At 44.0% G+C, this 25,734-nt stretch overlaps 1 protein-coding gene across 4 annotated transcripts in view; it reads left to right on the top strand.

Moving 5' to 3' along the window:
* Nucleotides 1-25,734, top strand: part of CCDC93 (coiled-coil domain containing 93) — a 97,912-nt gene that overhangs the window by 24,381 nt on the left and 47,797 nt on the right. The window contains exons 7-12 of one of the 4 annotated variants that reach the window (XM_058715482.1): nt 5,943-6,043; nt 6,648-6,665; nt 13,560-13,596; nt 16,689-16,781; nt 17,097-17,144; nt 18,018-18,104. In XM_058715482.1, coding sequence (XP_058571465.1) covers nt 5,943-6,043; nt 6,648-6,665; nt 13,560-13,596; nt 16,689-16,781; nt 17,097-17,144; nt 18,018-18,104 — 384 coding nt within the window. Of the gene's footprint in view, nt 1-5,942; nt 6,044-6,647; nt 6,666-13,559; nt 13,597-16,688; nt 16,782-17,093; nt 17,145-18,017; nt 18,105-25,734 lie in introns of all 4 variants that reach the window. The other 3 variants (XM_058715481.1, XM_058715484.1, XM_058715483.1) reach the window with 3 other exon arrangements.

The raw sequence follows: 25,734 nt of genomic DNA, 5'->3' as shown, positions 1-25,734 counted from the left end.
ATTATTCATCTAGGTCCCAAAGACTCAAATGTATCCAGATTGGCTGGGTGCTTTCCCATCACCTCTTCAGTCCCCTTTGGGGGCATTTACTATGACTTTTCCACTAAAAGAGCCTTTGTCCAGCTAGAGAATGTCTGCCAAGTGGAGACTATCATGTTGTTTTCTTTCTTCATCTACTAACATAATACCATATTCCCTCAACCAGCAGGCTTTGATGTATTCGTACTTAGCTATAACCTGTTTTTAAAAAGTAACTATTAAAGGGCCTGGGTGGCTCAGTCGTTTGATCATCTGACTTCGGCTCAGGTCATGATTTCGCAGTTCGTGGGTTCAAGCCCCACATCAGGTTCTGTGCTGACAGCTCAGAGCCTGGAGCCTGTTTCAGATTCTGTGTCTCCCTCTCTCTCGGCCCCTCCCTACTCACACTCTGTCTCTCTCTGTCTCAAAAATAAATAAACATTAAAAAAATAAAAAATAACTTAAAATATATTTTAATATTTTTCAAAATGTCTAGCTTATTTTTATCCTTAGCCATCCTTATAAGATGCATTTGTCCTTGGTTATGTAGCCCAGCCATTTTTTTGTGCATGATTCTTTGTTTTAAAATAGCTTATTTATATTTTGTGCTGGTACCTTCATAATAATAATAAAAAATTAAGAAATGGGAAAAAAATACAAAGACTAAGTCACCATGATATCACCATCCAGGGATAATTACTGACCTATATTTCAAGTAGGAAATATAAAATATGTATATCAATGGAGAGAATTAGAGTTCTCTAAAAATGGCATTATATTTTACGTTCTGTTTTGGTTTTTGCTCAAGAATGTATAATTTTGCTCAAGAATATGTTTGCATGCCAATAAATATACCTCCACATCATTTTTACTGGCTGTAGATTATTCATTGTGTGGTACTGATTTAACTAGCTTAATTTGTATCTTTTTTTTTTCTTTTGGCTATTATGTAGGACATTCTTATAGCTAATTTTTTTCTTTTATCTTTATTAACCTAGGATACATTTCACGAAGTGGAATTGGGTCAAAGTTTATGCCTAAGGCTATTGTACCTCTTGGCAGATTGTCAGGCAGAAAGACTGCTGTGAACTTGAATTTCTGAGCTCATCACTTTGTGGTTCTCTCTCTTTGTCTTGGCCTCGTTGTTCTTCTTCCTGGGGATTGTTCCCAGTTCTTTGGCTTTCCTCTTTGAGATGTGTTCCTTTTTGGCTTCTCCATTCCTCCTTTAACTAGCTGCTTTCTAGAAGGCCTGCTGATGGTAATATTTTCAAAGCACGTAAGAAAACAAAACTATTGCCACCCAGGACAGGTTACCCCTTACCACCTTCTCTTTGTCGTGTCATAACATAATCGCTCATTTGTCTCACTTCTTGTGCTCATGTGCGGCTTGCTTCCTCCTTTTCTGTGCTGTCAGCCTTCGTATTCCTGAAGTACCTGCTCTGTGCAGTGAGGTCTGTCCCTCTCTCTTAACCCTGAGTAAAGAGTACCGTGAATTTTTACCCGAAGTTCCAAGAAATGTTTACTATTCACTGAACATTTTTTGGTAATGTTTAGAATTTTGTTTGAGAATAGAGGGAACGGGGGCGGGGCGGGGAGAAGCCTCCAAGAGTTTCCAGTCTAGTTGAAAGAAAATGCTTTGCAGAACTTATCGGATCACCTAAGAGACCATGTCATTTGAAGTAACTACTCCCACGTGTTGTGTTCTACCACAGGAGATGCTGTGAGGAAGGCCTTTCCATTCAGCACGTACAATATAAATGTGGCAACACACGTAAAACAGTATTAGTACATTTTATTAATATATATTCATACGTAGGTTACAAATGTATATCTTAGCCCTTACTGTGTGTCAGATACTATTAAATAATTAAACCTCCCAATAACTCTACTTATACCTTTTTTTACAGATGAAAAATTACATAGGTTAAAGTAACTTGCCCCAAGTCAGACAGGTGATAAGTTATGGGGTTAGGGCTAAAACCTTGCTTGTGCATGTATTCACTCACTGTGTGCCAGACCACACCGTAGGAGAAGAGGTAAAAGCACTGATGTTCCACCAGGAAAGGGTTTAAGGGAATTTGGGGTCTCATCGAGGAAAAAGATATGACCGTAAGGGGGCAGCAGCACAAATAAGCTTTATTTGAGTGATGCTTTGACAGGTTTGCTTGTAGGAGAGGGCAGTCCCTCACAGCGAGCCACTGTCCAGAGTTTTAGGCTCCAAGGCTGCATCTAGAAGGGGAAGGGAGCAAGGGAACTCCCCGGGGGATCCTGGAGATTGTCCGTGTGCCTTGGCGATGTCACTCAGCACTGGCACAGGGAATATCTGCATCAGAGATCTCTGAAGGGCAGCAGTGATTTGGGGTCTTTACAGTTCCAGGCCCTATCCAATCTGTGGTTAGCAAATGCAGTTTTATGGAGTATGTAACATAGGCTGTCAGTGGCTAAAAATCTGCTCATCTGGGCCGTGTTTAAAAGAACGGGATGTGTGAAAATTTCAGTTTGGCACTGGCACACTCCTGATCCAGTCGGTCTCGGCCTGCTGTGAGGAACACGAACCTAAGAACCAACATGCAAAAGCCGCGTTTGGCTCCTTTATTTAGTGCAGTGACCTTAGTCTTACCCAGCAAATTATATTGTTTGATTCAAGGAGCCCTGAGGTGGGATGTGTGCTGGTCCTCAAGGAGCAGAGCAGAGCTCAAGTGAAAGAGAAGAGAAAAGGAACAGAGTCTGGAGAAGACTCCACCTCCCCAGCTAACTTTCCTCCCTACAGACATGTTTCTCTCCAGAAATGGTCGCCATCCATTTGTCTCCCATTTCCTTCACCCAGTACTCAGGGGTTTTGTTCTGTCTGTTATTTTATTAACATGAGAATGAAAAAAAAAAAAATTGTCCCCCCAGTTACAATAACTTTTTCTTACAGGATCTTTCAGGACATTGCCCTTGATGGTGGAGACCTCTGTGGATCCCCGTTAGGCGGAACCAGAGTTAGTCTGTGGGGCTCCTGGGCTGAGGTGTATCTGTGAGAGTTGGTCTGGGCTGGTGAGCCCTGAGATGATGTGTTCAGGTCAATAGACCCAAGACAGGAGGATGTCACTTCCTACTGGCCTGGGTGTGGCCCCCCTGGAACTGTTGACCATAGACGTTGGTGGGGGTGTCTTGCTGCCTGCTCGGTATTCCATAAAGGAGGTACCTGCCGTAACTGAGGAGGCAGTGATCAGGCCTTTGCTCCAGACACTGCCCCGGCGTTGTGCTCTTCCACTTCCCTTCCCGGCCTTTTGGAGATGACTCGGGAGTTACTTCACCCAGTGACTTACAGCCAAACCTGTAAGGTAGAAATACCTGACTCTCACAGGACAAGAGTTCTCTGCTTTACAAAAGAGTCACTTTAATATTTTAACCCAGCTCATGTGTCCTTTAGCACAGAGAACAAGGGACTGTCCAAGAGCTATTAGTTCAGTCCTCATTTTGCAGATATGGAAACAGGCCCATTGAAGGAAATCCCCAAGGTCACAGAGCCAGTGAGTGGCAGAGACCACGCTAGACATCAGTGTTTCTGACTCCCTGTTGCTTTAAAGGGTGACTTAGCAATAGCTCTCTATAGTTGCCCTGAAATTTAGGTCGTTGTCACTTAAGCAAACCACGTAATGACCCGTGTGGCAGCCTCAGGTGTATGATGGTGTCATGAGAGGACTCATTTGAGATGGCTGGAGGGTGGCAGGAATGCCCACCAGAAGCAAGTCAGTGCACTGGAAAATTCCTGGGACCAGCAGCCAGGGGACCTAGTACTGTCTCAGAGATCCTGGACAAATTATCTAATCTCTGCTTCTTCAGTAGGAAAGTGAGGGTAATGGCATCTGCCTTGCCTCCACCTCTTAGTGTAGTTATGAAATGCAAAAGGTGAGCAGTATATGACATGGTGCTTTTAAGTAGAAGGAATAATTATGCAAAGGCCAACATTGTCACTGTTTGGCAGAATAAAAGGTCCTCGTAGCTGTTGGTTTCGGCATGCTATTGTTTTGGAGTCAGCCCTTTTTTTGGAAGAATCCAATTTCCTGTCTTGGGTCATTGACTCTATCAGTGGTAACTAAGGAAGATAGCAGTTAAGCTCAATTATGTAGTACTGCTATAATAGTAGAGCTCAGTGAGAATTAAATCATGGGCAGTAACTGACGTCATGTGGGTTCATTATATTTTGCATTTCCCCATAAATCTGTTTTACATTATTCATAGCTTCCTATTCATGTCAACAGCAGGAGCAAACTAGGGATTATTTCTGGCAGCAAGTTATAAGAAAACCACTCCAGCATCATCCCAGACCCTATTCTGTTCCTTTTTTACAAAACTGTTAGATTATATAGTATGTCTTACAAAAGAATGTTTCTCTGTGTGTTTGAAACTTCTCATAATAAAAAGTACAATACTAAAGTTAACCAGAAATATCAAGGGAGGAACGACTCTAATTGGAATAAAAATGCCACTCTGTGGAGCAGCCTGCTAGTAATGCTTGTCCTAGTGATGTCCAGGTCGAGGATAGTGATGATGAGGTCTGGTGGTGGAGGAGACAAAATCCAGGGACAAACGACTGGAATACCTTCCTTGGCATAAATATTCACCTGCTTGTGTTCAGAGGCCTGAGCATATTTTAAGATATGATTTGGCTGCCAGCTTGGCAGTCAAGGAGGACATTCATCTGGGGCAAAACGCTAAATCAGGTGGGGGTAAAGACCTGCATTAATTGAGCACCTACTACATACCACGTACTTTGTTTAGGAGGCATATATGTACATATGTGTAGTTTCAGGATGTGTCCTGCACAAAATAGATCTATGTTTGCTTCCACATTTGTACAAGTCAGCGAAAGTTGATAGAACATTTTATTTTTTTTAGACACTTTTTGAGGATAAACCTCAACACGTTTATAAAGAAGATATGTATTGCTGAAGGGTTTATATCTACTCCTCTGCTATTTTAGAGTCTAAGAATTGAAATCTCCTTGACCACTTGAGGAATTTGTTTAAAGGATTCTGGGTTAACATACACACCTGTGATTGTTGAACTGGTTTGTGGCTCGGGTGGTGAAAAGGTCTGGATACGCAGTGACTAGAAAATTTGCGTTTTTGTTTTGTTTTGTTTCTGGAAAATTTTGTTAAGGAATAAAATAGATCTGAATAGAGAGATAAACCTTGCTTCTCAAGGCAAGATTCAATATTATAAATATGTCAGTTCTTTCCAAAATAATCTGTAGATTTGTTGTGATTCTGATCAAAACTCAACTGCTTTTTATTACAAACTTGACAAGTTGTTACTAGAATTCATTTGGAAGAGAAAAAGTATAAGAATAGCCGGGAAATTTGCAAAAGAACAGTGGAGACAGGATAAAGGTTCCTAAAGCAGGAGGAATAAAAGAGGGTAACACCGGTACATGGTGTATATATGCATGCCATTCAGATCAGGGGAAGGCTAGACTATTAAACTGAAGATGTTGGCATTCTTAATTTTCCATTCAGGAAAAAGACTTCTGAGTAGTTTAAAAGGCTAAATATAACCCATACAAGTAACATACAAGAACTTTTTTTTTTTTTTTTTTTTTTACAATCCCTGGTATAAGAAGTAATATATAAAATGATTATGTTTGACCACATAAAGTATTAAAATGCCATAGGACAAAAGAAACCCACCAAGTGAAAACAAAGTTGAGAGGCAATATATTGAGTGGAAATACTTGCTACCTATGTGCACATCAAAGGAGCAGACTCCTTGAGGGTGGCCTCCCTGAGCACCCCCGGCTCTCCTGCAGGAGAGGGGTACAGTCGCCAACATGGGGAAAGACTAGCCTCCCTGACCGGCCGGGATGCACCCAGCGGCCAGTTCAGGAGGAGGGCCCTCTCACACTCAGTAAGTCCTCTGTCTCACCCACTCCTTAGGATGTTTACAAGCCCCGTCGGAAATACAGACGCCAACAGGGAGCAGGAGAGCTGCTGGATGAAGAATCTCGAGTCCATGCTACGCTTTTGGAATATGGCAGGTAATAAAGGGGACCCAATCTGAAGTGTCCATTTTATAAAACCATTGAAAAGAAGAGCTGAGTTGGATTGCTTCATTGAGATTAATTTGGTTGGCTTTTACCTGATTGAGTTTACCGGTTTGGGTCCGAGATTTCCATCACCGGGGACTTCTTTCCCACGCTTCTGTGGGTAGCTTCCTGACGATGGTGGAGGCCTTTTCTTTGCAGTGCCCCTCCGAAAACTTGCGTGTAACTGTGTGCCCTGTCTCTGCCCTCCTCAGAGTTGGGGGCTGGCGGTATTTGCAGAGGCTGGGGGTGGGCCACCCGTCATACCCCTGCCATTTGTTACAATCTTTAGGTAAGCTAAAGAATCGAACGGTTACAGTAGTTTTACTCGAAGGGTTAGAATAATAGTTTTGGTTTCCTGTGAGGAATTGTCCTGAGCAGGAAGATGAAGAATTTAGAAGTATTTTGTCACTTCTTAATTGTCTAATGTTTTACAAAACCAGTTGTCTTGTGTCCTCATTTTTTTACTTCAAAACTCACAAAGAAGCGCTCTCCTCGGTGAGTTTCTTGGTTGACCTTGGGTATTAACCTTCATTTATGTCCTGCGTTTTCTACTTAGGGTAGCTGACTCCTTGACGTGAGTATGTCGCCTTGTGCTTCCTTTCTTTGCCCTGGGAGTGGTTGCCGTGTGCTGCTCTGCCTGCTAGCCCAGCCGGCTCTGCCTCGAGCACCTCTCTGAGCGAACATCGGTCTCATGGCCGCCCCCTCTGGAGGGGCAGTGCTCCAGTACCAGTGCTGGAGAGAATGGGAAGGAAAGTAGGCTTCGTTGGTTTATAGACACTCCACCTTCCAAGTGGAGAAACACTTCAGAAAAACTTGCCACGCTTCTTTCCCTCTTTGTTGTTGAGGGGGTGGTGTGGTGTCCGGTCCCTCTTCCTGAGGACGGAAGCCGGTCCCTTCCATTCCAAGGAAGGTGTTGTTCTGGCCCTAAGCCGGGTGTGCCGGCCGCTCCACGGCTCACCAGTTGCTGCTGTGAATGGAATTCCTCTTCTGAGTCAGGCACCACCAGACCATCCACATAGTTTGTAGGGCCCAGTATAAAATGAAAATGCAAGGCCCCTTGTTAATTAATCATTATTGATAAGGCTTAATTATTAAGAATTTCAAGACAGCAGCAACAACCAGGTGTGGGGCCCTCTCTGAGTTTTGGGCCCTGAGCAACTGGCAGGTCGCAGGCCCTGGGCACTGTGATGGGGTTTTGCAGCCACGCCCCAGTGTAGGTGGGCATGTGAGTCTGGGGGAGCCAGAGCTGGAGAGACCACCTCCCTGGGTATCACACGTTCCAGAGCCAAAGAATACTCGGGAGAATGCTGTGGTTTTCGTGGTTTCTGTTGTTGATACCTCCATGTTTTCCATTGTCATGGATGCTCCAAACGTTCCGGGGCGTGTAAAGGAGTCAGGGATTCAGTAAACTGTCCACCTCACCGCGACCAGGCTGACGATATTTCACCATTTTGTTTTGAAAATCCCAGTTTTAAACTGGCTCTTTTGCATGTGTTGTAGAGGGTAGTCATTCGTATCATCTGATGGCTGGGCAACTTCAGGACATCCCTGCCCAGAGTCTGGTGGGGCTTTCTTTAGGGAAGGGAGCAATCCACAGGTTTTCTTTGTGACTCTCCTCAAACTTGGAGTAAGAAAGTGCAGAGTGTGTCCCTATCAGTCTTAATTCCTGTCGGTGGGGTCAGACTGACTTCTGCGTTCTAAGCTTAGGGTAGGTATTTGATGAAGGATTTTTTTTTTTTTAGGAGAAGGATGGTTTTGCTTTCTTTTTAGCTTTCCTGATGAGGAGAGGGTGAGTTCATGAGAGGTGGGGAAGTGGGTACGTAGGACATTCTGATGGTTTAGTTAGCTCAGTTTTCTTTTTTGAGAATGGTAAAGACAGCATTCAGAAAATTTAAACAATAACTTGCCCAAAGTCCACTGTTAACTACTATTAAGAACTATTAAGAGCCTCACACTGGGACTTGAACTCAGGTTTTGTTGGGACTCCAAAAGCGTGCCATTGTCGTTATCTACAAATACTGTTTGAACCTCCAGGGGAAGTTTGGCTCCTGGTTTTAGAAAGACAAGCCCAGTCTTTGTTGTTTGGTCTGACACTGAACAAAGAGAGTGCTTATTAAAACTGATGGGGAAAACTGGAAAAAACTTAAAGCCCCAGCAAGTGTGCATTTCATGCCCCCTCCTTGGAAAGGCCATCCCCTCCTTTCTGGCTATCAGACTTTTTCCTCGGGGGTTCTGTCAGTACCATCCCCTGCATGGAGGTCTGGCCCATTAAATGAGGATTACGTTAACAATATAAACGTGAAGAGCTTTGGATAGTTTGTCCTGTGTGGGAAACAGTAAATGTCGGTTGTTAGGCTCTGCCCTCATCATCCTCATCACCATAATCATCGTTAACAGCAGCAGTTTTCAGTTCTCAGATGCCCTTAAATATGACCCGTAGATCCAAACGCGGCTCTCCTTTCAGCTTTCCTTGTTCCTGTGTGCTCTGTACCCCACCACGAGCCCTCCCCCAAGCCTGAGAAGTCTTGCACACTCTCCCTTCCCTTCCCCAGTCAGGCAAGGCCGGGCCTTCACTGGTCCCGGGACTCATTCACCTCTATCCTGTCTCTCCCTTGAGTATCAACATCGTGGCACCCCTTAATTGCTCATCCCCACCTGGGAATCCGAACCCCCATCTCTTGTCAGTGCCTCTAGTTTCCTCATTATCTCACCTTTTGAAAAGAGGGAAAGTATTTTGACTCCTGGAGTTAGAAGGTCTGAAACTCTTTGGGGTTGAAGATTACTCATTAGCTTGGGCCCACAGTGGCTTGGAGGTCAACATTCCAGCTGCTTCCACCTTTTTTTAACTCTCAGTCACTAAAACGAAGTTGAACTTTGAGCCTGGCCACCCATGCTGAAGGCCTTAAGGATGGTGTGTGCCTGCTAAAAACATGTTTGGATAGGTTTGTTTAAATGTTACGGTTTTGGAAAAACCAAGACTCGTGGTTTTGATTTTACACTTAAAATTGTAAGTCTATAATATTTCAATTTTATTATAGGCCCAATCAGCTTTTAGGAGCTAAATTAAAACACCTAACCATGCTTTAAAACTGCCACTGTGGGGAAATGCATTTTATGTGCGGTATATTTGACTTTGTTTAAAAAAAAACAAAATTCGGCCGAGTACATTTGAAGATCTAATTGGCTTTATTAAGTGACTCATGAATCCGGCAGCCTCCCATCTAGCAAGTAGAGATGAGCTTCCAAGAGCTGTACAAAATGGAAGGTTTTTATAGGAAGGAAGGTAAGGCAAGAAGTTATTAGCAATCCTTAGAAAGAAAGGATTGTTTCAGGCAAGGTCACCTTCCTTTAGGGGGAAAGGAGGGAATCTTATTAAGTGGATTACCTCATCTTCTTCTGGAAGATGGGGAGAGTCCATATGACAGATTAACTCTTTGGTGCTGACCAGAAGATTCCCGACTGATTGGGTTAAAATTCCACTCCTAGAGAGGTTGAAGCTGCAGTTAAGTCTTGGTTTGTTCACAGGGGTGAGGGATTCCACCTTGGGCCCATGGCTCTCTTTTTAACAACTTGCAAGTGGAATTTGGAAGCACTACCACTAGAATACTGGTGTTGGCTTATTCCACACTATTTGAGGCCTAATTTTAGTTGCTTTGAATTATTCTGTACTTAGTAAAGGAAATATGGCATGTCTCTCCCAACCTGTTTGGATCCTCTGTGATGGTAAGGCCTGTGACCGCTCGTAGTTAAGCAAATACCTGTGAAATGAACAAAGAACAGGGCCCACAGCCCTTAGTATTTAGAGCTTTTTTATGCCCTTGTTTTATTTCACATAGTTTGGTACCTGTCTTAATTTGCCCTGGGGCAGTTGTTTTTGAAGGTTAGCTTGTTTTCTAGAACTGTGATGTCCAGTATGGTAGCTATTAGCCATATGTGGCTATTGTGCACTTGAAATATGACTAATGTGATTCAAGAACAGAATTTTAATTTTAATTAAGTAGCACTGAAAGACTCATGCTTGATTTAGTTATTGGAAAAAGTTCAAGTTTGTTTGGAATAACCTGAATGTGTGAACCTACTTATTTAAAGTTCTATATTTAGCTCTCATCATATTTTTTTCGGACTATGCTGTTCTAGAAGGTGTACATCCTTGATGTTAAAGATCAAGTGTAAGGTGTAGGGTGTGAGGAAGTAAAGTGGGTGAAAAGAGACCAGAGCTGTGTTGGTGCTGACAGTGTAAGACATCAGCAGGGCTGGTTGGTCAGAGCTAACAGAGGGAAAGGCAGAAACAAATTGAAGCATGTGGCAGCACAGATCAGACTGACACTTGTGAGGCAAGGGCAGGGCAGACAGGGTGAGAGGAGAGGGAGGTGGGAGGAGAGAGCAGCATACCTATGAAAGATAAAAGAGAAGTAAATGCTTTGTAGAAATAAGTTGAAGCATCCCGTTGTTCTTTTTGAGGGGTGATAGGCCAGAAAGGGATACCATGTTCTCTTGGTGAAGCTCAAGCAACATGGAAGTCTCCCAGAAACCTCTCAACCAGTGAACATAATGAGACAGGAATTAATAGGCATCTGGGGACAGCTCTTTGTCATGGAAGCAGTGTCACCATGTCACACGGAGAAAGAGGGCTTTAGAAAAATCAGCCAGACTCTTCATTCAGCATGCATTTCTTGAGTACCTACTGTGTGCCAGGAGCTGTCCTAGGTGCTGAGGATACAAAAGCTGATGGAGCTGTCTGTGAACATTCATAGCAGCACTGTTCACGAAAAAGTGGAAACAACCCAGTTGTCCATCAGCCGAGGAATAGATAAGCAAAGTGTGGTTTATCCATATAAAGGGATATTACCTAGTCATAAAAAGCAGTGAAGTACTGATTCATACTGTAGTATGGATGGACTTTCAAAACATACTAAGTGAAGAAGCCAGTCACAAAAGGCCGCATAAGATTCCTGTAAGATTTTATAGGATATGTCCAGAATAGGCAAATCCGTAGAGATGGAAAATCGGTAAGTGGTAGCCAGGGGCTGGAGAGGGAAATTGGGACTAACTGCTAATAGATACAGAGTTTCTTTTTGAAGTGATGGGACTGTTCTGGAATTTGATAGTGGTGATGGTTGTACAAAGAGTGAATCTACTGAAAATCACTGAAGTATATAGTATCAAATGATAAATTTTATGTTATACAAGTCATATCTCAATTTAAAAAATTATTTTAAAAAAATGAGTGAAGCACTCTGTTGAAGGAGTTCAACAGAGTTATAGGATTAGACATAATTATCGCACACTGTGAGATGAGCACGTTGATGGTGTAAACACAGAAGTGCATACCTGTGGGGCCTAACCTAGGCCTTTGGGTGGTCAGAAAGGCCTTCCCACAGCCTCTGTCTTTATGAAGGAGTAGAAGGAGCCTAGAAATCCAGTCTCCCACATTTAGTTGTTTACTGCTTCATTTGGAAAATCCATAGTTTTCAGGGGCCTTAGATGAAGGCTGTCTGCCTAAGCATGTCTTCTGCCCCAAGGGTCTGCATGAACTAAAGGCCTGGAAAACGAAGGAACACCCATGGTGCAGGATTACTTCTAGGAGAGGGAAACTTTGGTGAGACCCTCTGTTGGCCGGGGTTCACTGGGTGAGAACCTAAACCCTCTGGCCAGTTTCAGCAGAAGAGGTTGACTACACGGATCCTTAGGAAGGTTTGAGAGGTGGGACCTAGGCCAAGCCAGGGTCACTCCCCAAGTAGCACATCAGAACTGGGCCTCCAAGGATGCTGCTTCTTGCCTCCACCACCAGGAAGCTAGCTAGTGGCCTGTGGAGTTAGGAAGCTGATACGACAGCTGCTGACAGAGAGACCACAACACTTCCGCCAAAATCAGAACACCACTGTGACAGCTGCTGGCCCCCAACCAGGGTATCGGTGTGACCCACAGTCATACAACACACCCTTCATACCCTCCCTCTCTCCTCACGTAGCTGCTGCACATTCAGATCTCCAGTAAGGGCACCTGACAGGTGGAGCCTACATAGCACTCCAGGCCCTAGGTGCACAGTTGTGTAGAAAATAGAGTCTTGTTTTCCAGCCTCTGCAGTACAGGAGTGTGCGATAGATATCGTGAAACCAATTCACAGGATTTGCCATAAGGTCAAAGTGTGTGGATACTCAGTGTGTGTGGATACTCAGAATTTAGCCTCAGTCTGCTGCACTTTGGGCCTACAGAGTTATGCCTAATGAGTGGGCACACTGTGCCCGGCCTGGACTCTTTCTTTGGTCTCTCCAGTTACATGACAACCTACTGCAAGACCAGGTGATACTTTGGCTTCTTGATTTCTGCATTTTCTTCCACTTATCTTTAGTTTATTTGTTCTACATTAGACATACTAAATGTAAAAGTGGCTCCCATGCCCTCTGGGAAGTGGATGCACACGTGCATACAGGCAGTTGGACGTGATTGTCTCTAGGAGGTGGAGGAACATGTACAGGTGTGGGATGGATTGGCCCAGGCAGAGTGTCCACGCGTGGGGGATGCTTTGGGGAGGAGGTAGCTCGAGAGCTGAGGTGCGGGGTGTGAATAGGAAAGGAGGAGAACAGCCCAGGATGTGCAGAGCTCTGTGTCAGGCAGTGGATGCCCAGGAGGGAAGAGGCCTGCCATTGACTCATGCGGATGAGGCCACTGGAAGCCAGATAGGAGGTGGGAGGAAGAGCGGGAACACAGTGAGGCTGGAGGCCAGTGTACCGACCCAGTGACCAACACGTGGCATCAGCATGGTGTCAGTAAAGGTAGAGCAGGAGTCTTTGATTGGTTTCTCTTAAATGGCTGCGTGTAACTTTATTTCCTTTTAAACTATTCGGAAGGTAAGTGAGGTAGGGTGTTTTGCATAATGCTTTTTGTCTTAGGTTGAATGGATTTTGCAGTGTTGCTTAACAGAAAAAAAAAAAAGAGCCTAAAAATAAACTAATTTAAACTAAATTGCATTTTTGAGTTTCTTTGAATTTAAGGTTGCCTGAAGTGAACGCATAACACTGTTGACATCCTGCTTGGACTATGTTTGAGAATGAAAAATGGGCTGGACCCCAGATTCTGAATATAGCCATTAGAGAGCATGCTTAGCCCAAGCAAACACACTCATGTTTGTTTGTACAGAAAGTTTTAAGGCTTTTAGTTTAAACCGTGGATCTGAAATGCAGCCCCTGGTTCAAAGAGTAATGGTTGCACTTAAAGAGAATACTATACTCTGCACCCTCTGAGAGTTGCCATTGGTAGTATTCACATGACAAACAGAATGGCTGGCCCTTTGTTCAAGAACAGTGGAACTTGTTTCTGGTTCAGGCACTTAAAACATTTTCTCCAGTTATTATATGGCCTAAATTTTCTTTGGTACTTTGCGTATAAAACTCCAACCAAAATGCATTTGACCAAATTTGTGTGACTTTTGAATAGTAATTGAACTCCCCTTTTTTGTGGCCTGCAGGAGATATGGATTTAGCCGCCAGAGCAAAACAGAGAAGGTAAGACAAGCATAGATAATGGGAGAGAACATTGGAGAGATGGAAGTCCCCCCCCCCCCCCCCCGCCTTTGTCTGTCTGACACTGACAGGCTGCCCGCCTAGCAAGAGTGGGATGTCCGTGCTCTGGTCGCTGGGCAGCCTGGTGCACGAGGGATGTACCAGCTGCCTTTGGCCACCGCACCTCCCTTGTATCTGCAGCCAGCCACCTTGGCAAGTCGGGGAACTTGAGGCAGCAGCCTCATCGCAGGGCTCAAAGTGAGAGGTGATTGGAAGTCATGGCCCCGGGGGCAATTCCGTGCCCTCTGATAACTCCAAAAGTGTGACAATGAAGTCCATTCCCAGGGCCCTGAGCACTCCCCATCTGATGAGAGAGACCCTAGACAGATGTGAACAGGATGCTCGCAGTGAGCTAGAACACAGCCACATATTACAGGCCTGCCCTAAGACAACCTAGTACCTAGCGTGGAGAAATCAGGTAAGTCAAGAGGGGATTTCTAACTTCACAAAGCAGTCTCAAAACTTTCTCTTAATTCATGTATTTCCTGATGATCTTCAGTTGTTGGCTGCAGGGCTGTCCTGTCAATCTTACAGTGCCAAACCTTTACAGTGTTTCAGGCCCTTTGTTCAGGGCTGTGTGTGTATTTGTTTCACTTACTTCCCTGAACATCTCTATGAGGAAGATGCTTGCTACCTTTTTCCAGAAAAGCTGAGGTCAGAAAGCTGAGGCCCAGAGAGGCTCCCTGATTTGTCCAAGATCACGCAAGCTCCTAATTTGCCACGATAAGAATCTGAACCCAGGTCTGTGTGACATCAAAGTCTCTGCCCTTAATCACTCTTTTAAATAAAGCACTAACTAATGTTGTCAGTGGCCTCTTAAAAAGCAGAGTCCTGTAGTTCAAGATCTATTGATACCATTTTTTTTCCTCATTCCCCATCAGACACTCAGATATTCTTGCATGGGACACTTACTCCCTCAGCTCTGTTCTCCTGCCACCCCTGCCTCTGTCCAGAACCCCATCCCTCAGTCCTTCCAGGAAGCCTTCCCTGGCTCCCAGCCTCCCTCTGCTTTATGTAGGAATTGTCTCAGTCAGCAGGGGGCCTGAATAGTGACCAGGAGCATGTGTTCTGAAGCCAAACTGGCTGGTTTCAAATCCCTTCACTGTGTGACTTTGGACAATGTACTTAATTGTCGTGCCTTAGTTCACAGCGTCTACAAAATAAGGGCAGTAATCGTATTGCCTCACAGCATTGTTGTGAAGGCTGAAATGTAAAGGATATAAAATCACCCATCATAGAGATATCTAATAAGCAATGGCTATTTTATCTGTAGCAGTAGTTCATTAGTAATCAGTCATGGACTGATTATGATGCCTTTTTTGTTTGTTTTCTCATTATTTATTTTTTTCCACATTTGTGTTTTTATTCAACTCAACAGTCATTTCCGCCGATGCTAGGTGTTTTCTGGAGTTGAGTAATGTCAGGTAGTGTCTGATATAGAGTAAGAATTTGATGTGTACATTCGATATGATATGTAATTTAGTCTGAAAAAATTGTCTATGCGTATGGGTATTGGATATATTAATTATGATTGGAAAAATCATGCAACGCCCATTAAATAGTATTCACTTTGGGCTTGTCTTGTCCCCTATAGATACAGGTTTCTTCCAGTGTCATAAAGCAGAGCATACATATGAAGCCTTTTATAAGCTAAAATGGAGTAAAGCTAAGAAGCAGTTGCCATTCATTTATATGAAAAAAAATTTGAGTGAGTGTTCCTACACCTAAAAAAAATAACCTCTCGTAGGCTTCTCTGATACTGTGGAACATACCTCGCTAACAGGTACACAAAATAAATTGAGATGAAGCACAGATGCTCAGATACAGTTCTGAGCTCTGGCAGCTTGATGCTGAGATGCCGAGAGTCAGCCCCAGGGCGGGAGCTTGGTGGGCCACACTCACTGCCCAGGGCACGCACTGCCTCTATAATGAATGGCTCACTGCTAAACCAGCCCTGAAAACTGGTTTCACTTCCACCTTTTTTTGTAAAAGTGAAAATCCTTTTCAGATTTCTTTTGGTTAGCAACAACAGGTACTCATGTAGGTCTTCTGTGAAAGCAAAGTGGCCTAATGTGAGCTTTGAAAAGCAGGGGATACATGTGTAGATATACCTGTATAGGAGCTCACGGTGCTCCCTGGGATCAATTATGGGCATGTCGTAGAAAAGCATCCTAGCGCTGGGATGGTCTGAGAAGGGTGTCTGAGACCAGTTCTCTTTTTCCACCCTAGAAGACCCCGATATCCAGAGAAGGTAAGCCTGAGGTCACCCAGCTGATGGGTGGCAGAGGTGGTATTAAAACAGGGCACTCTAGACTTCCAGCCCATGTTTGAGGAACAGCATCTAATCCGGGTGTCTTGAGTGTGGTACATTTAGAGCCTGAGGCTGGGTCCGGAGCACGAAGCTTAATCACCAAGCAAAGCAGTTTAGATCTTTATCCTTCACACAAGAGGTTTTTAAACTTCGTTGACTGCTTCTTGGCAGTAAGAATCCTGTTTTTCATCGTGATTTCAGTACCCATGCGCAGACACCTCAAAAACAAAAGCTTCCCTTTTGTTAACAAAAGTTAACCCTTTACTACATGTAAAACACTCTGATATGTCCTGTTCTATTATTTTTGTTCAACTTATATAGATGCTGGTCATACCTGCTAAATTACTTTCATATCCCACTGATGGGTCTCAACTGGCAGTTTGAAGAAAGCACTCTGTTCAGCAGTGATTTACTCTCGAAGGCATTAAAGTAGGGGAGAGACCCTGTCAAAGTATAAGGCTGGCAAGTGTGTACGACCTGATAGGAATTTAATCAGCAAGCAGTTCAGAAATGGATATAGGCATTGGCCAAGGCCTGGAGCTCAGCCTGCTCGGTCTGTATTTGAAATGGAAGCTCAGGTCTGTGGATTTTCCACTTGTCAGGGACTGCTACACCTTTCCAGATGCGTGTGCTTTCTTTCCCAGACTCGTGCCTTGCATTGTTGTCCTTTCTCTGCTGAGTCTTCATCTCGAGTGCTCAGCTACTTTTGCATCTTCCCTTCCAGACCGAGGACAAGAAAACGACACTCCCTGCGGGGCTCTCGACTGCAGAAGGAGCCGATGCTCAAGAAGAAGATGAGCTTCAAGCTGCTGAAGAGGTGTGCGGCCCACATGAGTCCCCTGAGGCTTCTGTTTAAATCATCTGGGGAGAAATTTCCCTTTCATCCCCAGCTTTGCAAAATGGCCAGCTGCCTCCCTCAGTCACCTGCTGTTAGCTGGCCTGTCACACCCTTTCCAGTTTCCTTTTCTCACCCCCCTCCTCTCCTGCCCCTGCCCCTACCCCGTGAGGCTCACTATAACAGATCATGTAAAACAAGCCTTGGATTGTAGTGCAGAGATCTGTTTAGACATGTTGTGGAAGTCTTATGCAGTCGGGTCCACTCACTGCTACTTCTCCCCACTCCTTTCAGCAGCGAATTCAGTCACTGATGACCAAGATGACCGCCATGGCGAATGAAGAGGTGAGGGGAGACTGTGGGGAGGGCGCAGTGTGGAGGTGGGGACTTGGAACTGCCCTGCGCTGTTCTGTGGGGCCTCCTTACAGAGGGACCACCTTTAAGAGAACCCTGTGTTTTCAGCACTTCAGTGCTTCCTGTTTCCTTGAGATCTTTCTTTTAGGAAACTTTTTACCAATGCATAGTGTCGCTGTCCATGGGAACCTCTGTGGGGCTTGAAGGACCCTTGTGAGAGTGGAATGTCCCTGCTGAGACAGCATCCCAAGGGCTTCTGTAGAAGAGCCGTGGTTCAGCCCTGCCTCTCCATAACCAACCATTCCAGAAGAGCCCTTACTTTCTGTTTACTTCCCACACCATCTAGGTAGAAAATAGAATACTGCATTTATAGTTGATCTGCCCAGACCTCAAGGCCTGTCCAAAAGGTTTAACCAAGGGCTTTGAAAGGATCCTTCCTTTTTAGGCCAGGGAAGGCCTATGGCAGTAAAGAGATATTTGGGGAGTTCCGAGATTCCTCTATCTCTCCCATTTGTACTTCTTTTTTCCCTGAGTCCTAAGCCCTCCAAGTTCCCTGTAGGCTCTGTCAGTGACCCATAGGAAGAGACCTTGAGATGGGGTGTGTGAGGTAAGGAATGATTTTCCAGAGGTACCCGGGGACCAAGGAGAATCTGGCACAGTTGAATGACTCAGGAGGTAGAGAGAGGGCTTAACATTTGTCCCGAGGATTGTTTTCTCCCTTCCTTGTTGATGAATGCCTAGACAAAAGCCAGAGTACTTTTCCCCCAGGGAATATTATCTGTTTTGGTATACTACTCAGAGCATTTTCCAGTTCTGTGAAAGACAAGGCATGGCCTTACGCACCCCCTATCCTTGTGATTGCAGAGCCGTCTCACCGCGAGCTCCGTGGGCCAGATCGTGGGACTCTGCTCCGCAGAGATCAAGCAGATTGTGTCCGAGTACGCGGAGAAGGTATGTGGAGGCCTGGCTGGCATCTTTGCCTCAGGTGATGCCTCAAGGATTTGTTCTCTGCCCCTACACCCTTTCGCAGCATTGATGGAGTCAAGTTGTAATTCATCAGCAACATTTGTCAAAAACATGCATGCCACGCAAAGCCAACAGCATCTGCCCATTAGCTCAGTAAATTTTCCTCTGCAGTGCCTATTTTTCTATACATATAAAGAGAAAACCTGTCTCTCAGAGCGATTATCGCATCTGATAAATCGATGCCGGAGGTATAGCACAGGCATTTCTCCTCTACCAGGCTTCTTATAACTTGGGCCCAGTTTGGTGATTGGGTCGAGGAATAAGCTTTGCCGCTTAGGAGACAAACCCCATAACTCAACCAAGCCCAAGGCAAAATTTTTTGTTCCACTTTATTAAAAGTGTATGGAATGAACTAAAGCCGGAAAGTCATATTTCAGTGTTAGATTTTTTTCCCTCTCCTAAGAATGGGCAGCAGGACCTTGACTATTTCAGGGAGACAGTGATTAATCATTTTGCACATAACTGATTCTGGTCTGGCGGAGATGTAGTATCGGTAAAATCAGATTTACAGGGCATTGTTTCACATCCTTCCTTCCCCAGCCGTACTCCGTCTATCCCCCTAAACCGTTGATGTCTGTTGAAGCATCCAGCTTTGCTTTCCCTGTCTCAGGAGCCTTGACGACAAATTAGTTCTGCTCTGACCCGCCGTGCAATATTCTCAAGTGATTGTGCACAGATGATGTAGTTGGGGAAGGGATGTCTCCTGAAACTGGGAGTTATGACCTACTGTAAACACAGCAGGTGGCCACCTCCCACCAAGTGAGGGGTCTTCTGAGCAGGACAGCCAATACAATGGCTTAGAATGTCTGGGGGTGGGATTCTCCTGTTTCCCCCACCCCCCCAAGTCAGTGCTTCTTTGCATGGGTTTTTAATGCAACTTTCATAGAAAGACTTTGTTGTAGATGTTGTTTGCTTTATTTGTTTGCTCTTGTTTTGTCAATATCCCCCCACCAGAGACCACCAGGAACACAACTGTCACTGAACAGTTAGGTTTATTGCTGGTGGTAGTGAGGGAGACTGCTCACCAGTGGGGAACCAAATGGCATCTCAGTAAGGAGGCATTAGGAAAAACTTACTATGGAATTTGGGCTCACTTTAGCTGTTTTGAGGAAGGACCAAGAAAGTAGGACTTTGCTCTGTGTTGGATGTTTTAAGGAAGGGCAGTTCTATAAAGGAGTGTCTAAATAAATTGTATCAGTAAGATGGGAGGGATGAAAAAAATTCTAGAAAGGTGGGAACGAATCAAGGTTAAAGCTGTATGCTCCTATTAGCTGGTATAGGGGGATGTTTGGTCATGTTTGTGGTTTGAACAGTGATCAGGTTTTGTCCATGCTCAGATGTGATTACAGAGTGGTCGTGTTTTTAACTGTATCTGTAAGACCTTGTGTGATGTTGACACTCTTTGGAATTGTGTATGTTTAACACGAAGACCTAGTATGCACAGGCCAGCTCCCACAAATCAGGCTTTGCTGAGAGTGCCAGCTGGGCTCACAGATGCCAGAGGCTGCTTTTCTCTTCCTCTGTGTATATATTCAGTTATCTATCCCAGCATAGCAGTATTACTACAAAGGTTGTAGCTTAAAACAACACACATTCATTATCTCACAGTCACTGTGGGCTAGCAGTTGGGCACAGCTTAGCAGGGTTCTTTGTTTCAGACTCTCACAAGATTGCAGTGAAGGTGCTTCCCGGGGCTGCTGTCTCATCCAAAGCTCAACTGGGGCAGGATCTGCTTCTCAGCTCATGTGGTTGTTGGCAACATTCAGTTTCTTGCCACCTGTTGGCTGAGGTCCACAGCTCGTGCTGGCTGTCAGCTGGAGACTTCCCTCCATTCCTTGCCACGTGGTCTTCCCCAACATTGCCCCTTGTTTCATCAAAGCCAGCGAGGGGCAGCAGCTCCTCATGGGATAGACAGTACAGCTTTATGTAGCATAGCTATCTATATGCACTCACATACATCCCATCACCTTTGCTGTGTTCTCTTGGTTAGAAGCAAGTCACAGGTCCCACCCCCACTCAAGGGAGGAGATGACACAAAGGCCTGAACACCAGGAGGCAGACACCATGGGGCTGCTGTCAGGTTGTCCACCGCAGTATGTTTGTTCTTCACTGTAATCTTACTGCCATAAATTGGGCTGACACCAGGCACTGGCAATTTATCTAAAATCCATAGCCTTCCCTTCCCTTCAGGGTTTCAGTAATGAACCCCTCGGAAGTAGAGACAGGGTTGAGGGATGCCCAAAAGGGAAGCCATCAAGAGGTACTTGAAAGAAACCCAAATTAGGCTGTGAACAGGATGGATTTTTGCTTAGTGAGGAAAGGGGACAAGATAGTTTGGGGAGGAAGGAAGAGTGAAAATGATTTTGTGACCAGGGGATGAGTCGAACAGCCTGCCTGGGACAAGTTGGAAAGTTGACAGGCATTGGGATATAAAAATGTAGTAAAACACATGTGCAGGCTTCTCTTTGTAAGGTTCACAAATTCTTATAACAGTGTAACGTGATAAATAACCCATGTGTTTCAAAGCAATTCCCTGAGGTATGTAACTCGATTTAATATGGTTCCTGTAGAGCAGCAGGGAAGAGGAATGTAAAAAAGCTCCCAGATATATAATTCATGAGTTCACATAGGCTCTTGGCCAAGGAGCACCATCCCCCTCTGTATCCAAAGGGTAACACTCTTCTCAGAAGGTGCTAGATGAGACACCAGTGTTCTTTTTGGTGCGGATGTCTGATCTGTTCCCTGCATCTTAGCATTCACTTTTATAAGGAAGGAGAGTCTGTGACTGTGATTTGCAGGCAACTAAGAAGCCTGACTATCCAAAAACCACTCCCATTCCACTGTCCCCCACTAACCTGAGCCAGAAGAAAGGGAAGGAAGCTGAGCCAGGCAAGGCTGGGCCAGGGGAGGTGCCTGGTCCCTGAAAGGGTGGGAAGGGACTCTCCCTAATGCCACATACCTACCAACCTATATACCGTTGCAACCACTTTAATACTTGACAGCCAGCTAAATCATTCCTTGGTCAGCATCTCCCTGAGCCAGAATCTTAGCACATTTTATAAATCTAGATGCACAGATCTGTCTTGGGGAATCAGAAGAATCTTTCCTGAGTGTGCCAGGTACCTTGCATACCATTATCTCATTTAATTCGCAGCAGTATGCAGCCTTCTTGCCTGTAATCGTCTGCCTTCCTTCATCATTACACTCACTCACATGCAGCCGAAACTATCTGTTTATGTGTATGTGGACCACCTTTTTACTCTCTCTGTAACTTTGGGGCCTTGCCAAGAGCCTGGCAGTGTTGGTGCTCAATACATAAACATGTGATATATCCATTTTGCAGATGAAGATACTAAAGATCAGAGGTCTTAAGTAACTTGTCCAGTATCTTGCAGCTGGTAAGTTCCAGATTTGCATACAGGACCATCTGACTTTGAAACCTGTCTCCTTGGCAAGGTGACGTGTTCATACGGGAAAGCGGGGAAGGCCTCCTTTGCCATCATCCTTAGTGTCTGCCTTCCAGGCTTTGCAATGACAGCCTCTTTAGCGTCTTTCCTCATCCAACTGCCTACCTTGAGCTAAGTAGAGAGAAGAGGCCAGATCATGTTGGGAACTAGCCACAGAAATAGGTAAAATGAAAATGGTGTGTATGTGTGCATTGTTTTTCATGTCATTGGAAAATAACATCCTAGCCAGAAGACTGTCAACTTCTCGATGAATTTTGGACCACTGAAGGACTTATTTGTGGAAGGATTTGTTTTTCCTTAATAGGTTTTGGAAATTTTCCTTTCCAACAATTGAGAAGTTCTGACACCAGGACACCTGGGTGGCTCAGTCGGTTAAGCGTCCGACTATTGGTTTCGACTCAGGTCATGATCTCACGGTTTGTGAGTTTGAGCCCCACATCAGTCAGCACAGAGCCTGCTTGGGATATTCTCTCTCTCAAAAATAAATAAATAAACTTAAAAAAAAAAGAAGTTCTGGCACCATTGCTTCTGACCTGTTGATTATGAGGACCATTCTCTATCTTGCACTTAATCCAAAGCCTAGACTGTCTTGAAATGATATCTTTCAGGAGCATTTGTGGGGAGCTCAGGTAATTAGAGCTGGGTGTAGCCAAAAAGAGGTAATGGCCAGAGTGTGGTCAGGGATGCACGTATAAAAACAGAAAGGAAAGAAAGTCTCTAGAGAATGCAGACAATCACATTTGATTAGATTTTGTCCCTTTCTACCGTGATCATTTTTTTAAACAGTTTTTTTTTTAATTTTAATTTTTTTTTGGAGGCTTGTGGTCATTGGTTTATTTTTTTTTATTATTTTTTTACTGCTACATTGAGCTATGTATTTTTTATAAATAGAATTTATTGTCAAATTGGCCGACATACAATACCCAGTACTCATCCCAAAAAGTGCCCTCCTCAATGCCCATCACCCATTTTCCCCTCTCCCCCACCCCTTCATCCGCCCTTAGTTTGTTCTCTGTATTTAGGAGTCTCTTGTGGTTTGCCTCCCTCCCTCTCTGTTTGTTTGTAACTATTTTTTCCCTTTCCCTTCCCCCATGGTCTTCTGTTCAGTTTCTCAAGATCCACATACGATTTGAAGACATACGATATCTGTCTTTCTCTGACTGACTTATCTCACTCAGCATAATACCTTCCAGTTCTATCCACATTGCTGCAAATGGCAGGATTTCATTCTTTCTCATTGCCAAGTAGTATTCCATTGAATATATAAACCACATCTTCTTTATCCATTCATCAGCTGATGGACATTTAGGCTCTTTCCATAATTTGGCTATTGTTGAAAGTGCTGCTATAAACATTGGGGTACGTATGCCCCTATGAATTAGCACTCCTATATCCCTTGGATAAATTCCTAGTAGTGCTGTTACTGGGTCATAGGGTGGCTCTATTTTAATTTTTTGAGGAACCTCCACACTGTTTTCCAGGGCGGCTGCACCGGTTTGCATTCCCACCAACAGTGCAAGAGGGTTCCCATTTCTCCACATCCTCACCAGCATCTGTTGTTTCCTGATTTGTTCATTTTAGCCACTCTGACCAGTGTGAGGTGGTATCTCAGGGTGGCTTTGATTTGTATTGCCCTGATGAGTGACGTTGAGCCTCTTTTCATGTGTCTGTTGGCCATTTGGGGATGTCTTCTTTGGAAAAGTGTCTATTTGTGTCTTCCGCCCATTTCTTCACTGGATTATTTTTTTTCAGGCGTTGAGTTTGGTAAGTTTTTTGGATACTAGCCCTTTATCTGATATGTCATTTGCAAATATTTTTTCCCATTCCATCAGTTGCCTTTTAGTTTTGTTGATTGTTTCTTTTGCAGTGCAGAAGCTTTTTATCTTGATGACGTCCCAATAGTTCATTTTTGCTTTTAATTCCCTTGCCTTTGGAGACGTGTTGAGTAAGAAATTGCTGCGGCTGAGGTCAGAGAGGTTTTTTTCCTGCTTTCTCTTCTAGGTTTTTGATGGTTTCCTGTCTCACATTTAGGTCTGTCATCCATTTTGAGTTTATTTTTGTGTATGGTGTAAGAAAGTGGTCTAGTTTCATTCTTCTGCATGTTGTAGTCCAGTTATCCCAGCACCATTTGCTAAAGAGACTTTTTTCCATTGGATGTTCTTTCCTGCTCTGTCAAAGATTAGTTGGCCATATGTTGTGGGTCCAGTCTTAGGTTCTCTGTTCTATTCCATTGGTCTATGCATCTGTTTTTGTGCCAATACCATACTGTCTTGATGATTACAGCTTTGTAGAGGCTAAAGTCTGGGATTGTCATGCTTCCCGCTTTGGTTTTCTTCTTCAATATTACTTTGGCTCTTCAGGGTCTTTTGTGGTTCCATACAAATTTGAGGATTGTTTGTTCTAGCTTTGAGAAGAATGCCAGTGCAATTTTGATTGGGATTGCAGTGAATGTGTAGATTGCTTTGAGTAGTATTGACATTTTAACAATGTTTATTCTTCCAATCCATGAGGTTGGAATGTTTTTCCTTTTCTTTGTATCTTCTTCAATTTCCTTCATAAGCTTTCTATAGTTTTCAGCATATAGATCTTTTACATCTTTGGTTAGGTTTATTCCTAGGTATTTTATGGTTCTTGGTGTAATTGTAAATGGGATCAGTTTCTTTATTTCTCTTTCTGTTCATTCATTATTGGTGTATAAAAATGCAACCTATTTCTGCATATTGATTTTGTACCCTGAGACTTTGCTGAATTCATGTATCAGTTCTAGCAGTCTTTTGGTGGAGTCTTTTGGGTTTTCCATGTAAAGGATCATGTCATCTGCAAGAAGTGAAAGTTTGACTTCTTCTTTGCCAATTTTGATGCCTTTTATTTCATTTTGTTGTCTGCTGATGCTAGGACTTCCAACACTATGTTAAACCACAGCAGTGAGAGTGGACATCCCTGTCGTGTTCCTGACCTTAGGGGGGAAACTCTCAGTTTTTCCCCATTGAGGATGATATTAGCTGTGGGCTTTTCATATATGGCTTTTATGATGTTTATGTATGTTCCTTCTATCCTGACTTTCTTAAGGGTTTTTTTTATTAAGAAAGGATGTTGTATTTTGTCAAATGCTTTTTCTGCATCCATTGACAGGATCATATGGTTCTTATGTACCACGTTGATTGATTTGCAAATATTGAACCAGCCCTGCAGCCAAGGAATGAATCCCACTTGATCATGGTGACTAATTCTTTTTATATGCTGTTGAATTTGATTTGCTAGTATCTTGTTGAGAATTTTTGCATCCATGTTCATCAGGGATATTGGCCTATAGTTCTCCTTTTTTGTGGGGTCTCTGTCTGGTTTAGGAATCAAGGTGACACTGGCTTCATAGAATGAGTCCAGTAGTTTTCCTTCCATTTCTATTTTTTGGAACAGCTTGAGAAGAATAGATATTAACTCTGCTTTAAATGTCTGGTAGAATTCTCCTGGGAAGCCATCTGGCCCAGGACTCTTATTTGTTGGGACATTTTTGATAACTGATTCAATTTCTTCACTAGTTGTGGGTCTGTTCAAATTTTCTATTTCTTCCCATTTGAGTTTTGTCTACCGTGATAATTTTTATGCCACTTGTGATGCAACAAGCAAAGAAAACTTGTCTCTTAAGTTCTGCCACTCACTAACCTGGACAGTATGCTGTGTGGGAGCCTTTTGTTTGCAAGTGATAGGAACTGTGTCCAGAATGGTATAAACAAAAGGGAGCATTTATCAGCTGTCATAACTGGGAGGTCCATGAATGCAGGGCTCCTAGAGACTCAAACAGCCTTGTCTCATCTTTCTGCCTTTGTTTCACTCTGTCTCTCTCTGCATTGTCACCTGGTGGCTTCACCACAGACTGTCAGTCTTCTTACACCCACCGCACTTCTGTGTGTAAAGTCCTAAGGATGACCTCTGTTCGACATGGTTCTGGCCTTGATTGGCAGCCGTCTGGAATGAAGAAGAATGGTGATTGTGAATCCCCACAGGAACTGTTATGAACCAAAGGATGCTGGGCACACACAGTGGCCGGCGCCTCCTAAGCCTTCGCTCCCGGTAGGACCGCAGAGAAT

Source organism: Neofelis nebulosa, chromosome 2, assembly GCF_028018385.1.
Source record: "Neofelis nebulosa isolate mNeoNeb1 chromosome 2, mNeoNeb1.pri, whole genome shotgun sequence".
Taxonomy (NCBI): domain Eukaryota; kingdom Metazoa; phylum Chordata; class Mammalia; order Carnivora; family Felidae; genus Neofelis; species Neofelis nebulosa.
This window is presented reverse-complemented; position numbering and strand designations above follow the sequence as displayed.